Consider the following 12,865-nt stretch of genomic DNA (forward strand, 5'->3'; position numbering starts at 1 on the left):
TTTCCCATTCCCACACTTTCTCTATCTTGTCTGTTTAGATTGTAAGCTCTTTGGGACAGGGGCCATCTTTCTCTATGATGCTGTCTACACACCCCTTTGCATCAGGTTCATTAAGATGGTGCAAACCCCTGTGGGAACATAGGTATTCTGGTTTGAGTACTTTATTTAGGTTTTGCTTAAACCTGTCCCTAACTGATTTAAGGTAAAGATTTAAAAATGAGCTTTGTTTAAACTGCAATAAGCATGTCCACACAGCCTTTTGCACCAGTTTAGCTAAATCACTTTCAAATCACACCTTTCGTTAAACTGGTGCAGCTCTACATGTACACCGGCCCTCTGGTATGTACGGCACCTAGCACCATGTGGCCTCGCACCTGGAGCCTCTGGGTGTTACTCTCATTACAAATCATCAACATAACAAAGGACCTTACTCTTTGCTCAAAAACCAATGCTTTCCTCAAAGCTCTCCTTTATGTATGTTTGCAAAAATATCTCCAGGGGAACATCCAGGGTCAGATAGACTCACCCCTACAATGAAGCAAAAGGATTGGAGCCCTTGCTATTGCAGCTGGAGTCCGGCTGATAGGGGCCATGAATGACTCAGCCCTCACTCTATTACAGCTATAGTCTAAGACCCTAAGGAAGCAGGAGTCTGGCAGGGATGGGCTGGTGCTGAAGTTAGACTGGTCGGGTCACTGACATAGCTTGTCCTTCTCACACCAAGATCAGCATGGTGCTGAAAGAGGCGAGAAGGGGAGGAGCGGATCCTGCATGAAAATTCATGTTATCACCAGTGTAGGAATGTTGCCACGGTCTTATCGTTTCCTCTGGGATCTGAGAGGTCACTTTGCTGACAGAGGGTTTATTATCTGGAGGCTGGGACATTCTGGGAGAAGCCAAGCCAGGATTTTCTTCTATGCAAGGGAGGAAGGAAACAGCACAGAGCACAGCTGGAGCCCGGCTGAGCGATAGCACTGGGTACCCTCCTCCAACATTCCCTGCACCATTGTAGCAAGGGAACAGCTTGGCACAGGAATTCTGATTAAAATATAACTACTCAGCTGATTAAGAAAACATGTCAAGGTCTGCTCCACGTAGGGCTCTCTCCCTGGGAGTGTAGGGGCCCACAAACCTGGATTTGGATTTCTCACAGTATTGGGCAACCTTTCAGCTTCAGGGCCTGGGATTTCCGAGAGCTGGATCGTTGTTGTGTATAATATTTGTCATTCTTTTAATGTTACTGCAGAGGGGCAGAACTAATGGAGCTGAGGGCTGAAATCCTTCCTTTGGCCCAGAGTATGGAACAAATCTCTGCTCTGCACAGCACTTGACCATGTGCTGAAATGCCTTTCAAGTGCACTCGCTTAAGGCCTTTCCTGAATCAGGACCATCATGTACAGAACAGCTAGGCAGCACACTTCCCCCACGCTGCCCTGTCAAGGTGCTTCAACTCTGACCTAGGGGTTAGAAGGTGATTTAGTTTCCCAGGCCATCCAATGCTAGATCTTTTCGTTGAGGCTGCCAGAAGGGCCACCAGTTGCCATGATATCAGTGTGATAGGAACAGCTGCCCCCTGGGCGGAGATCTAGAGCCTCTTTTCACATGCCCTTTTCGGTCACTGCCAGCTGAGGCTGGATGACACACAGGGAAAATGACCAGACTATCAAACTGAAAAAGCAGGACGTCTATTCCGCAGCCCGTGTGGGCAGGCTGTGGGATGATATCTATTGCGTAGGTGGCACCAGGTACTGTAGGGAGAGTTTCCCTGCAGTCTGGGATTGTTCAGCGGCACCCTCGCTGAGGCAGTGTGAATCGTGCTGTTGAGCATCCAATGGGATACTAGAGCTGGTTGGAAACCAGAATTTCTGTCCCGTGGGAAATTCCAGCATTTTGGGGGTGGGGATGGGGGAATGGGGAGGGAAGGGGGGGAATTCCAGATGGGAAATAAAAGCTGAAATTTTGAAAGTTCCCACAGAATGAAAATTCTGACAAATTTAAATTCGGGACCATTCAAATGGTTTGTTTTGATAAAGTCAAAATGTTTCATTTTGACCGTATCATTTGAATTTATTTCATGTTGATTTTCATATTATAGTAAAAGATTACCTATAACGTATTAATGTAATGTAATGGTGAAATCGATATTTATTATAAAGGGCAGCATGAAATGACTTGCAATGAGAGTCAAAAAGAAACGTCTTTACCTTATCGAAACAAAATGAGAAATGATTTGTTCTGACTTTTTTCCCATTGAAAACTTAATTGAAATGGACGCATCCCCACGAAATGTTTAGAGTCTGACAAAACTGCATTTTTGGGGAATGAAAAATAGTTCCATGGAATACATTTTGACCAGCTTTATGGGATAGTTAGGTATCCTGTTTTAGTTTTGAATTTCTGGTACAGGCCGTTGGAAAATGGGACTGCCTTGGAAAGAATGGGACATATTGTGGCTTCGTATGTGAAAGACTCTACCATAGACACAGTTACCCATCCCCTAAGAAGCAATCCAGCCCTCTCATACAAGGCCTGATTCTGCAATCCTATTGTCTCATGTTGTGTAGCACTCACACAAGTGGTTTCTTTAGCTTCCAGGCATGCTGCAAGGGTAAGTAAGTGCTCCTTGGCAGGAGTGAAACTCACAGAATGGGGCCCACCCGGTGCTGTGTTTTCTCCTGAGATTCCAGGACATTTTCCCTTTATTTGCTTCTCTCGGAACTGGCTGCCTGCTTTAAGAATGCATTTCCCTTCTGGTTGACAGGCTGACAGCACAGTGGAGTGTGGAGGATGAGGAAGAGGCAGCAAGAGAGCGACGTAGAAGGGAACGGGAGAAACAGCAGAGGTCCCAGGCAGAAGATGGCTTGAACAATACCGACTCCTTGTCAGAGAGTGGGCTGCCAGTACAGGAAAACCAGTAAGAAGAGCTGGAGCGTAGAACACTCTTCAAACAAGCGCCATCCTAGTGGCAAAAATCCTCACTTTTGGCTCGTGCTTGTGTGGCCCAGATACCACTCACTGTGCTGCTCTGCCCCTGTCTGGTGGTAGCTGGGCCACATATAAAGGTTGATAGGCTTGGTAAAGCCTTGGCTGGCAAGGGAGGGTTTTTTAGATTGATGATTATGCTTTAAAATTCAGAGGTCACAGATTCTATCCCTACTGCCACCAAGCCTTTTAGGGGGACAGTTTTAAATTTTCCTGTGAGATGAAAATGCAGGGGGCTGGGAGTTTAAATGAGGAGAGTTCAATAAGGGTTAAATTGATGTACAAGACCCCAGTTCAGCAAAGTGTTTAAACACATGGTTAATTTTAAGGATAGGCATAGTTCTGTTGAAGTCTACAGAACTTGTTTAAGCATATTAAGTGTTTTGTAGGATCAGGGCCCAAATTAAACAAGAAGTGGAGCTGATTGAAAAAAATAGTGAGAATATTTCATCTGAATTTTTAAAAAGTGTCAGCCAGCTCTGTAAGGCCCTGATCCTGCCACCACTTATACATGTGCTTAACTTCACCACTGATGGCTGAGCACGTGCATAAGTGATTGTAGTATCAGGGCCAAGGCATAAAAACAGCAAACAAAATTGTGGGGAAAACAAATCAAAATTTGTTTGTGAAAAAAAATTTCAGGAAAAAATCTGAATTTATTCATGAAAACAACTCTAATTTTTTCATGAAAAAATGCAGTATTTTTCATGAAAAGAGTTCAATTTTTGTCAGGATTTTAAAACATTTTCTCAAGATTTTTATTTTCAAATTCTTGTGAAAATGTTTCCTTTTTTGTGAGAAGCATTTCATCACTATTTGGAAAATTTAAATATTTCTGCCAGCTCTAAAAAGAAAAGTATTTTCATTAAAAATGTAAGATGTACCTTATAATATTAATTGAGAGCATTTCTAGACCACCTTTCATACAAGGATCACAAAGTGCCTTACAAACATTCATTAACAAAGTCTCAAATCAACTTGCTGAGGCAGATATCTCTACTTTACAGATGTCTAGAGGCACAGCAAGATTAAGTGACTTGCCCAAGGCATCAAAGCAGCAGTTACAGTAAAAAAATAGCACCCCCCAATAATGCAAACATTGAGGCCCTGCCCTGAAAAAACGTACACATATGCTTAACTTTATACTGTGAGTGATCCCGTTTACAGCAAGGGGGACTATTCACAATGTATAAAAGTTAAGCATGTGCGTAAGCCTTTACAGGAGTGGGCCTTATGCATGTGTTAAGGTTTAGTAGTCCCATTGAAAAGAGTGAAAAAGACACAGTGAAACAGAGAAGAGAAGGGAAGAATAGACAAAAAATGTGTGTGTGTGTGGGGAAGCAACTTTTGCGGGGGAGTAATTAAAGAAAATGTGTTTGATCCATTTTTCATATATGTTACAGTGGGGGGTTGACAGTTTCTGGCAATATACAATAAATAGGAACAAAATTCCCAGCTGTATTAAGGGAGGGCCTGGAGGGGAGACCGGCCCTTCCCAGACCTGACCTTTGGCTCATGGTCATTCTCTTTCTGTTGATAGGCAGGGATTCATTGCTCAGTCCAAGCTCCCATTGATTTTACTGGGAGTTTTAGGTGTGCTAGAAAAAGAGGAATGAATCAGGCTCAAAGCCAAAATTTTGTAACCTGAATGTTTAAATTTAGGCACTGGAACCATATTTAGGTACCTAAATAAAAGTGGCCTGACCTGCTTGTCAAAGGTGCCGAGCACCAAGAAGTTTTTATTGCCTTCGGTGGGCTTTGTGCGTGCTGAGAATTTTCTGAAAAATCAGGACACTTTTACTTAGGCGCCTAAATATGGATTTAGGAGTTTAATTGTAGACAGGCATGTTTAGAGATTTTTGGCCTGAGTAACTAAAGATCCAAGTGTACAGTGGCAGATTAGAAGGTTGTTGATAAACATCAGCCCACAAGGAAGGAGGAGAAAGGCGATAGATCACGCAGAGAGGTCTGAGGCATGGTTTACAATTTAAAATAAACCATGGAGAACTAGCCTCACTCATTGAGGATGGGGAAAAGATCGGAAGCTTGTGGGCATCTTTCCACCGGGGCCAATAGAGACCAATGTAACCCATGCTAGGATAGTGTGACTCTTTGTGCCCCTCTGAGGGGCAGACAACCTAGAGAGGTTTAGGAGTTTGTTACTAGAGGTGACCTAGTCCCTTAGCTCAGGCAGTGAAGTTTGTGCTTTTTTGTCTGTTTGTTTGTTTAAGATCCAGAGGTCCTGGGTTCAATCCCCCATACAAATACACATGCAAATATTTGTAGATGGAGAGCTGAGGGTTAGGGAGAGTGCTGGGAAACCTATAGGTATCGTTTAGGTAGGGATGAGCCTGGACCCAAATCCCACATCCAGATGCCCCAGAATAATAGGGGAAGTTTGATAGTAAAATCCATCCTCTCTCAAAACGTGCCTGCTGGCCATCTTGACTTCTGGCTTTTATGGATGAGCCTTAGCCAGCCTCTTTGCTTTGTTATACGCTCACACCGGTAGCACTGAGCTATTGTGCTGCGGTCCATCTGAAATTGCATTTCCTTCTCTCCAGCCTCTTCTGCAGCTGCTGACGGCCACCTGGGCTGGCTTGCTGAGCTGGGGTCAGCCTGCCATTAATCTTCCAAAAGTCTTTGCTTTCTCTTTTGTAAACACCACGCCCCCGTACAGTGACTCACCCCATTCATGCAACTCATCTTTGTGTAAGCAGGCCCTCGTTGTTTCCTTGGGGTAAGGGGCTTTGCACAGCCCCAAAAGTAAATCTGGGTCACATTTTTTTCCCCCAGACAGCTGTGGTGGCTTCCCTGTAGGCCTGGATGCTGGAGTGTCGCGAAGCCATTTAGAATTGAAGTGCGGGAGCGGTGTTATGCCAGCCCCACTCTCACACCTTTTATTTCTCCTCCCTGGTGATTTTGAGTTCTGAGGGGAGTCAGGGGGAGACCAGGCTGTGAAATCAAAATTGCCCCAAACTCCAGCCCAGTGGCATCCAACCTTTGCAGCCTGAGCGCTGGGGGTGGTATTTCAGAAAGGTAAAGGAGCTGCAGTCAGGACATTGGGGCAGATTCTTGAGCATCACAGAGGGAATGGGGACCACCTGCCAGTCTCCTGCTGTGGATTTGCCACGGAGCATAGCGCTCTCTCTGTCCCTGGCAAAGGAGGGCATTGGGGTCAGGAATGACTGGAGTGGGCTGTGCTCTGGCTACCCGCAACTGGAGTATGGCCTTTATCTATGCCTTTAAGGGCTGAGCTTCCCACTCAAGGACCGCTCTTCCCCCAGGCACTGACCGGGGATTCGGAAAACCTGGAGTCTTTTCCTGTCTCTGCCACAGCGTTCCCTGTGTGTCCTGGGCAAGTCACTTCCCCTATCTGTGCTTCAGTTAGTCATTGGTAAAACAGGAACCATACTTCCCATCCTGTCTATTCAGATTGTTAGCTTTCTGTGGCAGGGACTCTCTTACTATTTGTGTGAACAGAGTCGAGCACGGTGTCTCACTCGGGGCCTCTAGGAATTACAAGAATAGTAAATCCTACTCCACTTTCACCTGTGACATCACAGATTGTCATTGTATCACTTAGTCAATATGGGAAGGTTCAATGTGAAAATGTCATGAAGAACCCTGAAATACGTTCTCAGCTTCTCCACTGGCTGACCACCTGATTTGGGACAGGAGTGAATGCCACCCCAGTTACTGAAGATCCTTGCATTGCCAGGGCCCTTCTGGAGATGTGGGGCATTGTGGGTATTTAAATCTGGGCCTGTCTGTTGTTGTCAGCTGTCACAAGGCTTCTGATAGCTGATTTTTCCCCCCAAAGACTCAACTGCCGGAGTCACGTGAATAAGAGAATCTCAGCTTTCATTCTTTAAAAAATGTAAGTTTCTAGCCCCCGCGGTTGCAGAGAAAAGCTGGAAAATGTATGTAACCCAAGTGTTCCCTTAGGCTCTGAACTCAGAAAACAAACAAGACCCCCCACCACACATTTATCTATTTAAAAAATCTCATTGGTTTTAAGCCAATCTCAAGACTTCTTGAGGCCTGACCCGTGATTTTTCTAACATTTGGGGTTGGCCATCATGTGTCTCAGGTATCTCACTTGAAGTCACCACAAGCCTAGATGGTGAAGGAGAAAGGGAAAAGCAATGAGCATAAAATGGGCCAAAGTTGCTCTGCAGCAGGCAGCCATGTGATCTGGAGGAGCCAATCCTCCTTCGACCACCTACCGTGCACTGGGCTTCAACTGTGCACTGGGCTTTGTTGTGTCTTTGTGTGAAATCACAGCTGTTGGGTTGCATCAGTGCTTTGGAACATGGGCTGTATATGCCGTGCCAGCAGGGTGATGAAGTTCTGCAGGCTCTTGGCAGTTGGACAGAAGTTCTTCTTCACCTCTTTCCTTTCCTGTTTGGTGAACGAGGAGGGAGTTTTCCCCTCACCAGTGGAAGGATAGGAAATCTTTCCAGAGGTTAAGCTCCTCTTGGTCCCCCTTTTCCCCCCTGCAGGGCTTTTTAAGAAGCAGAGGGACGAGCACTTGGCTGTGCCAAACTACGCCGGCGTGTGCCAGCTCAGCAATTGGCAGTAGGTGGCGTGGCATGGGGGGGAGGGGAACTGCCAACATGTGTGTTTTCAGGAGCACTGTAAAGTGCAGTTATGAATCCAAATGGGAAAGCGACTCTGGGAAAATGACACCTATTCACTGTCCGTACCTGCCGCCTTTGGGGCACATCCAGTTCTCAGTGGAGTCAATGGCAAAACTCCCCTTGGTTTTCTTAGCACCAAGGTTCTACACTCCTGAATCCATATCTGCTTACTTTGCTGGTAAGAGCAAGTTTGTTAAACTGCTACCAGCTGTGAAGAGTCCAGGAAGACACAAAAGAGCAAAGCCTGATTGTGTTCTGCCTCACACATCATCAGTAACAGTTGGTGTCTACAAACTGATCCCAGAACCCTTATTGCTGGCAGTGAGGCATGAAGCAGAAGGCTCGTAGGTAGGTTTGCACTGCCAGATGGGGACCAGTCTATCTAAGCCACTTGTCTGCCCGCCCCCATTACCACAGATCCAGACACCTTATCATCTGTAATGCATTTATCCTCCCAACACCTCTGTGGGGGAAAGCAGTGCTGTTATCCCCATTTTACAGATGGGGAACCAAGGCACAGAGATATTAAGTGTCTTACCCAAGGCCACACAGGGAATTTGTGGCAGAGCAGTGGATTGAACCCAAGTCCCAGGTTAGAGCCCTAACCACTGGACCATCCTTCCTCTCTCACTCATCCATTGCTGTGCCCGTGTGTTGTGATTTACACCACCGCCAAGTGGGTGCAAAGTGCTTTCATTCTCATTTGAGAGTGTTTTGCATTCACTTGGCACTAGTGTAAATGGCATACCCAAGCTGCAGGGCAAACATGAATGGGACCTGGGTTCCTAAATGCATTTAAGAAGATTTTACACCAGAGTCACTGGTCTGGCCAAACTGTGCTCAGTGCAGGACCAGAGGAAGATGTGAAGGCACCGGTGGCCTGAAGGAAGCTCTAGCTTATGCTGGGATTTCCTGTGGCCCCATGAGGCTATCTGAGGAGCCAGGAATCACTAGGAGCACAGAGGACAGGTCACTGTCTCTTTTGCCCCAGGAATGGGGGTGACGTGGAATTGCTGTGTTGTTCAGGGATTCCCCTTATACCAGGAGAATTCCTATGTGGTTGCTCTGTGGTGCTTTCCGAAGTGGTTTAGGCTGCTTTGTGACCTCTCCTTTAATGGAGAATGAGGATGGGTGGGATTCCGGAGACCAGGTCCTTATTGGTCCTGCAGCTGTAACTGTATGAGAGGAGCTACTAGAGGATGGTTGTGCTAGCCAGGTTAGTGCAGAGGGAAGGAATCTGACCAGCATGGGGATCATCTGTACCAACTTTGATCCTTTGTAGTTCCACTGTTCTAATCTTTCTCCTGGTGTGTTTCAGGTTTGACTTTAAGCCCTCAGGGACCTCAGAGCTGGAAGAGGATGAGGGGTTCAGCGACTGGTCTCAGAAGCTCGAGCAGCGCAAACAGAGGTGGGCTGCAGAGGGAACACAAGAGGGGGAGCAAACATGCCCCAGGGAATGGACACAGGCCCAGGAAGCAGCGCCTACTTGCATAGGAGAAAGGTACAGCAGTAAGCGAGGGAGGGAAGGAGAGATGCATAACTCAGTGGTTTGAGCATTGGCCTGCTAAACCGAGGGTTGTGAGTTCAATCCTTGAGGGGGCCATTTAGGGATCTGAGGCAAAAATTGGGGATTGGTCCTGCTTTGAGCAGGGGGTTGGACTAGATGACCTCCTGAGGTCCCCTCCAACATTGATATTCTATGAAGGGGCTCCTCCAAAGGAGGTGGCATCTTGCTGAGGGCAAGCCCAGAGCATTGCTAGTTGGGGGCAGGAGGGTTTGGGCTGAGCTAGGTCTGCAGGAAGAACTAGTCTGACAACTCAGAGGCAAACGTTCAACTCACAATAATTTGTGCTATTGTGGAGAGACAAGCTCAGATCCCAATGCTTTGGTGATGTTTGGAGTCAGAACCAGCTTTCCACAGCACTGGGGCAGATTGTGTGCTGTAACGTACCTCCAGGAGGCACAGCACAGAAGGTTAAGTCCAAGGGCAGTGAGGACAAAATTAGCTTTAAGCCACTTCTGCGCCCTCCTGAGTCTGAGCTGCTGCAGGGGCTGAAATGACCTCCAGCATAATTTAGGCAGCCCAGGGAGCTGTTCTAAGTTATGGCAGTTTCCTAGCACTGCCTCTGGCTTGTGGTACCAGCCAGAATGGTGCGTGTTATCGTCCCCCCATCCTGCTCAGGGCACCTCCCCCAGCAGTGGAGTTCTCAGGAAAAAGTGGGCAACATAGGGCTATCGTATGCAGCCGAACAGGGTTGAACTTGGGACCTCGGGAGCTAAGTGCATGAGCTGCTACTGCATGAGCTAAAAGCTGTAGGGCCCTTAGCTAAGACTGCAGAGCAGACTCATTAATCTCCCCCTCTCCCTACGTGGTCTCTGTGCCACTAGAGAGGACAGAACACCACACCCAGGAGGTGTGTGGGTTACACCCGTGCCTGGGGAATTCTTCAAAAGGCACTTGCAGACTGCTTATTGTCACTGTACTTTATCAGTGCTGGTTCCTCCCTCCCCCATTAAGAGGGTAGGTCTTTAGCTATGGCTGAGCCTAGGCTCACCCATCCCAGTATCAGCAATAGGTAAACCCCCAAATCCCTCACTTTGCTTCTGGTCCCTATTCCCTTGCTGAGCTGAACCCTGGATCCAAACCCTTCCCTGGGGGATCGCTTATACCTGGATCTGAACATCCTGTCTGAGCCCCATTGTTAGTCTGATGTTACTGGGATTTTTGTCTTAAAATCTCTTAGTCCCTTTTTATCCAGAAGGGTGAGAAGCTGCATAATTAACATTGCATCAAAAGCAGACAGAAATATAGTTTTCTCTGTCTCTCTAGCTGTATTTCTTTTCAAACTTCTTAGCTAAATAAAATCCAAAGCGACATCTCCTCCCTCCTCTTTAAGGCCCTAACCCTACAAACACTCACCCATGCTGAACTTTTTACACAGCACTCATCCCATTGTCTTCAATCATACTTGCAGGACTAGGGCCTCCATTATGAACAGGCCCATTTCCCCCAAATCCTCCCTCCTCTCTTTCTCCTCCAATGAAGATTTCTTGCTAGAAGAGGCCCACTCTTCTGTGTGTGTGTGTGTGTTTGAGCAGGTATACATGTGCTTTGCCTTTAATGGGGAGGATTTTCTATCCTTGTTGATCAGAAATGTTGCACCTTATTCGCCTGCTCCATCCTGGCAACACTCCCTTAAAAAAAAAAAAGTGCAACGTTGTTTCTTGCTTGACAAACATAGGCTGTGTGAGGTGAGGCTGCTTTGCAGCTGCTGGAAGAGAGAAAATTGCAAACACCTGTGGCAGGTAAGGCTCAGTGAAGGGAGTTGCCAAGCAGCTGTCAGCTGGAAAGCATTTAAAACCAGGCGCTGGCCCTTATGCAATTTTTTTTTTTTTTTTTTTGAGGGAGGGTGTTGAACTGATGTAGCAAAGGGGTAACCTTGGTTATTGCCAGCTGCTGTCTTTGTTTGACTCAGTGTGGGTGTGATTTATGGGAACCTGAGGAGGTACCTCACAAACCTGTAGGAAATTTCATTTTGCTTCATATGTTGTGCTCCCTAAAAGCATCTGCTTTTCTACTCCTGCTGATATTGTCACAGAGTTGGAAGCCCTGTGGGAGCTCTCAGGTATGTCATGTACTCTAGTTTCACCCTGTTTTTCAGCAGTTGTGTCCGCCGTTCCCGTTGAAGGAGTGTAACTGTAGTGGAGAGGACTGTTCCATCTCATTCCTGAGCTGTGGCTGGGATCTCTCCCCTTGGGAGGGGGGGAAAGGTGTTTTTTCATATTATGGACATTTCCTACTGTTATGAGCTGGCAGGTAGGGAGAGTTGTGCCCTGCTGGATGGAACTGTGACTTGTGCCATAGGCCCAGTACTACTATGGGATGTCTACACTGCAGATTTATAGCTCCATGAGCCTGAGTCAGCTGACATGGGCCAGTCCTGGGTGCTCTGCTGACATCTAGAGAGGCTGCTGTGAGAACAACCACAGAGTAGGAGGGGGGCTATTTGCTATTTCAGCTAACCTGTTAGACCTAGCTTTGCCTAGGGGTGTCGGTAGGGGGGACAGGTCTGCTGCTGTAGAATGACACATATCTTTCCCTGCTGCTGAAAGTTGGGTGGGAGATGGTGACTCCACCCCTGTTGTAGGAGGGCAGCAGAGTCCGCAGTTGCTGCTGTTTCGGGACAGGTCTGCTGCTGTAGAATGACACATATCTTTCCCTGCTGCTGAAAGTTGGGTGGGAGATGGTGACTCCACCCCTGTTGTAGGAGGGCAGCAGAGTCCGCAGTTGCTGCTGTTTCAGCACAGGCCACAGTGAAACTAGAGAACCTTTCAGCCCACTTCTTGCAGGGTCTATAGCCGCCATTTCAAGATGCTTTAATAAATATGAAAAGGAGAAAGGGAGAAAACTGCTTCTCTCCCTGTCTCTCCCCTGCCCACCCACCACTCTCCAGAGCACTTAAGCTTAAAATAAAATCCCATTGCAGAACTGCTGGCTTCTGGCAAGTCTGGTTTTCACTAAGTGGCCATTAGCACTCACCCACAGCCTGCTCTGAGTGGGTCTCTGCTATAAGCAGCTCTCCTGCCATTGAGTGTGGTTCTATGAACTACTCTGAGTCTGGTGCCACCCTTCTTGGTCATTGTAGATGTACTGGGAGGATTTACCCTTCAACATTGCTGACTGTGGAACCAGTGATGTAATCCAGCTCCCCAAGCGTCTAGCTTGGATTTTACCCAATGCTCGGTGTATGCAGGCACAGGACACTGGTGCAGTGCTGCGCACTCCCAAAAAGGTGTGATTGTTGGGGTGCTGTTTTTCTCGCCTTAACATTGAGACTTGGGGTATTAGTTAAAGGCTTCTGCTCACCTGGAGTATAACGGTGACTACAAGACACTTTTCCTTGTGAAAACTGACTTTTCAGAGACACGTATGTTGATACAGTCTCAAGCTTGGGGGTGTGACCTACTTCTATTGGGGTACTGAAAAAACACCACCACCACCACCCACAACGGAGCATGCTTGTTAAGTGTACTACCAGTGCTATCTGCTAACGTGTACTCCTTTAGCTCGAGGGGGAGAGGTCAGTGCTTTAGAGCCCTGGGTTGAATCATGCCGGTCACCTCTGTGTGGGGTGTGGTGGGATTAAAGGGTGCTAATGTACCCACATTATGCTGGCTTTGTGCCCCTGCACAGGGTGCTCTTCAAGAGGCACTGACAGATGCTGTAGCTGGGGTGTGAT

At 47.2% G+C, this 12,865-nt stretch overlaps 1 protein-coding gene across 3 annotated transcripts in view; it reads left to right on the forward strand.

Moving 5' to 3' along the window:
- Positions 1 to 12,865, forward strand: part of LSP1 (lymphocyte specific protein 1) — an 85,023-nt gene that overhangs the window by 34,812 nt on the left and 37,346 nt on the right. Inside the window, exons 2-3 of one of the 3 annotated variants that reach the window (XM_077818265.1) lie at positions 2,762 to 2,914; positions 8,944 to 9,126. In XM_077818265.1, the coding sequence (XP_077674391.1) occupies positions 2,762 to 2,914; positions 8,944 to 9,126 (336 nt within the window). The remainder of the gene's footprint in view (positions 1 to 2,761; positions 2,915 to 8,943; positions 9,127 to 12,865) is intronic. The other 2 variants (XM_077818267.1, XM_077818266.1) reach the window with 2 other exon arrangements.

This window comes from Eretmochelys imbricata, chromosome 6 (genome assembly GCF_965152235.1).
Source record: "Eretmochelys imbricata isolate rEreImb1 chromosome 6, rEreImb1.hap1, whole genome shotgun sequence".
In the NCBI taxonomy this organism is placed as follows: domain Eukaryota; kingdom Metazoa; phylum Chordata; order Testudines; family Cheloniidae; genus Eretmochelys; species Eretmochelys imbricata.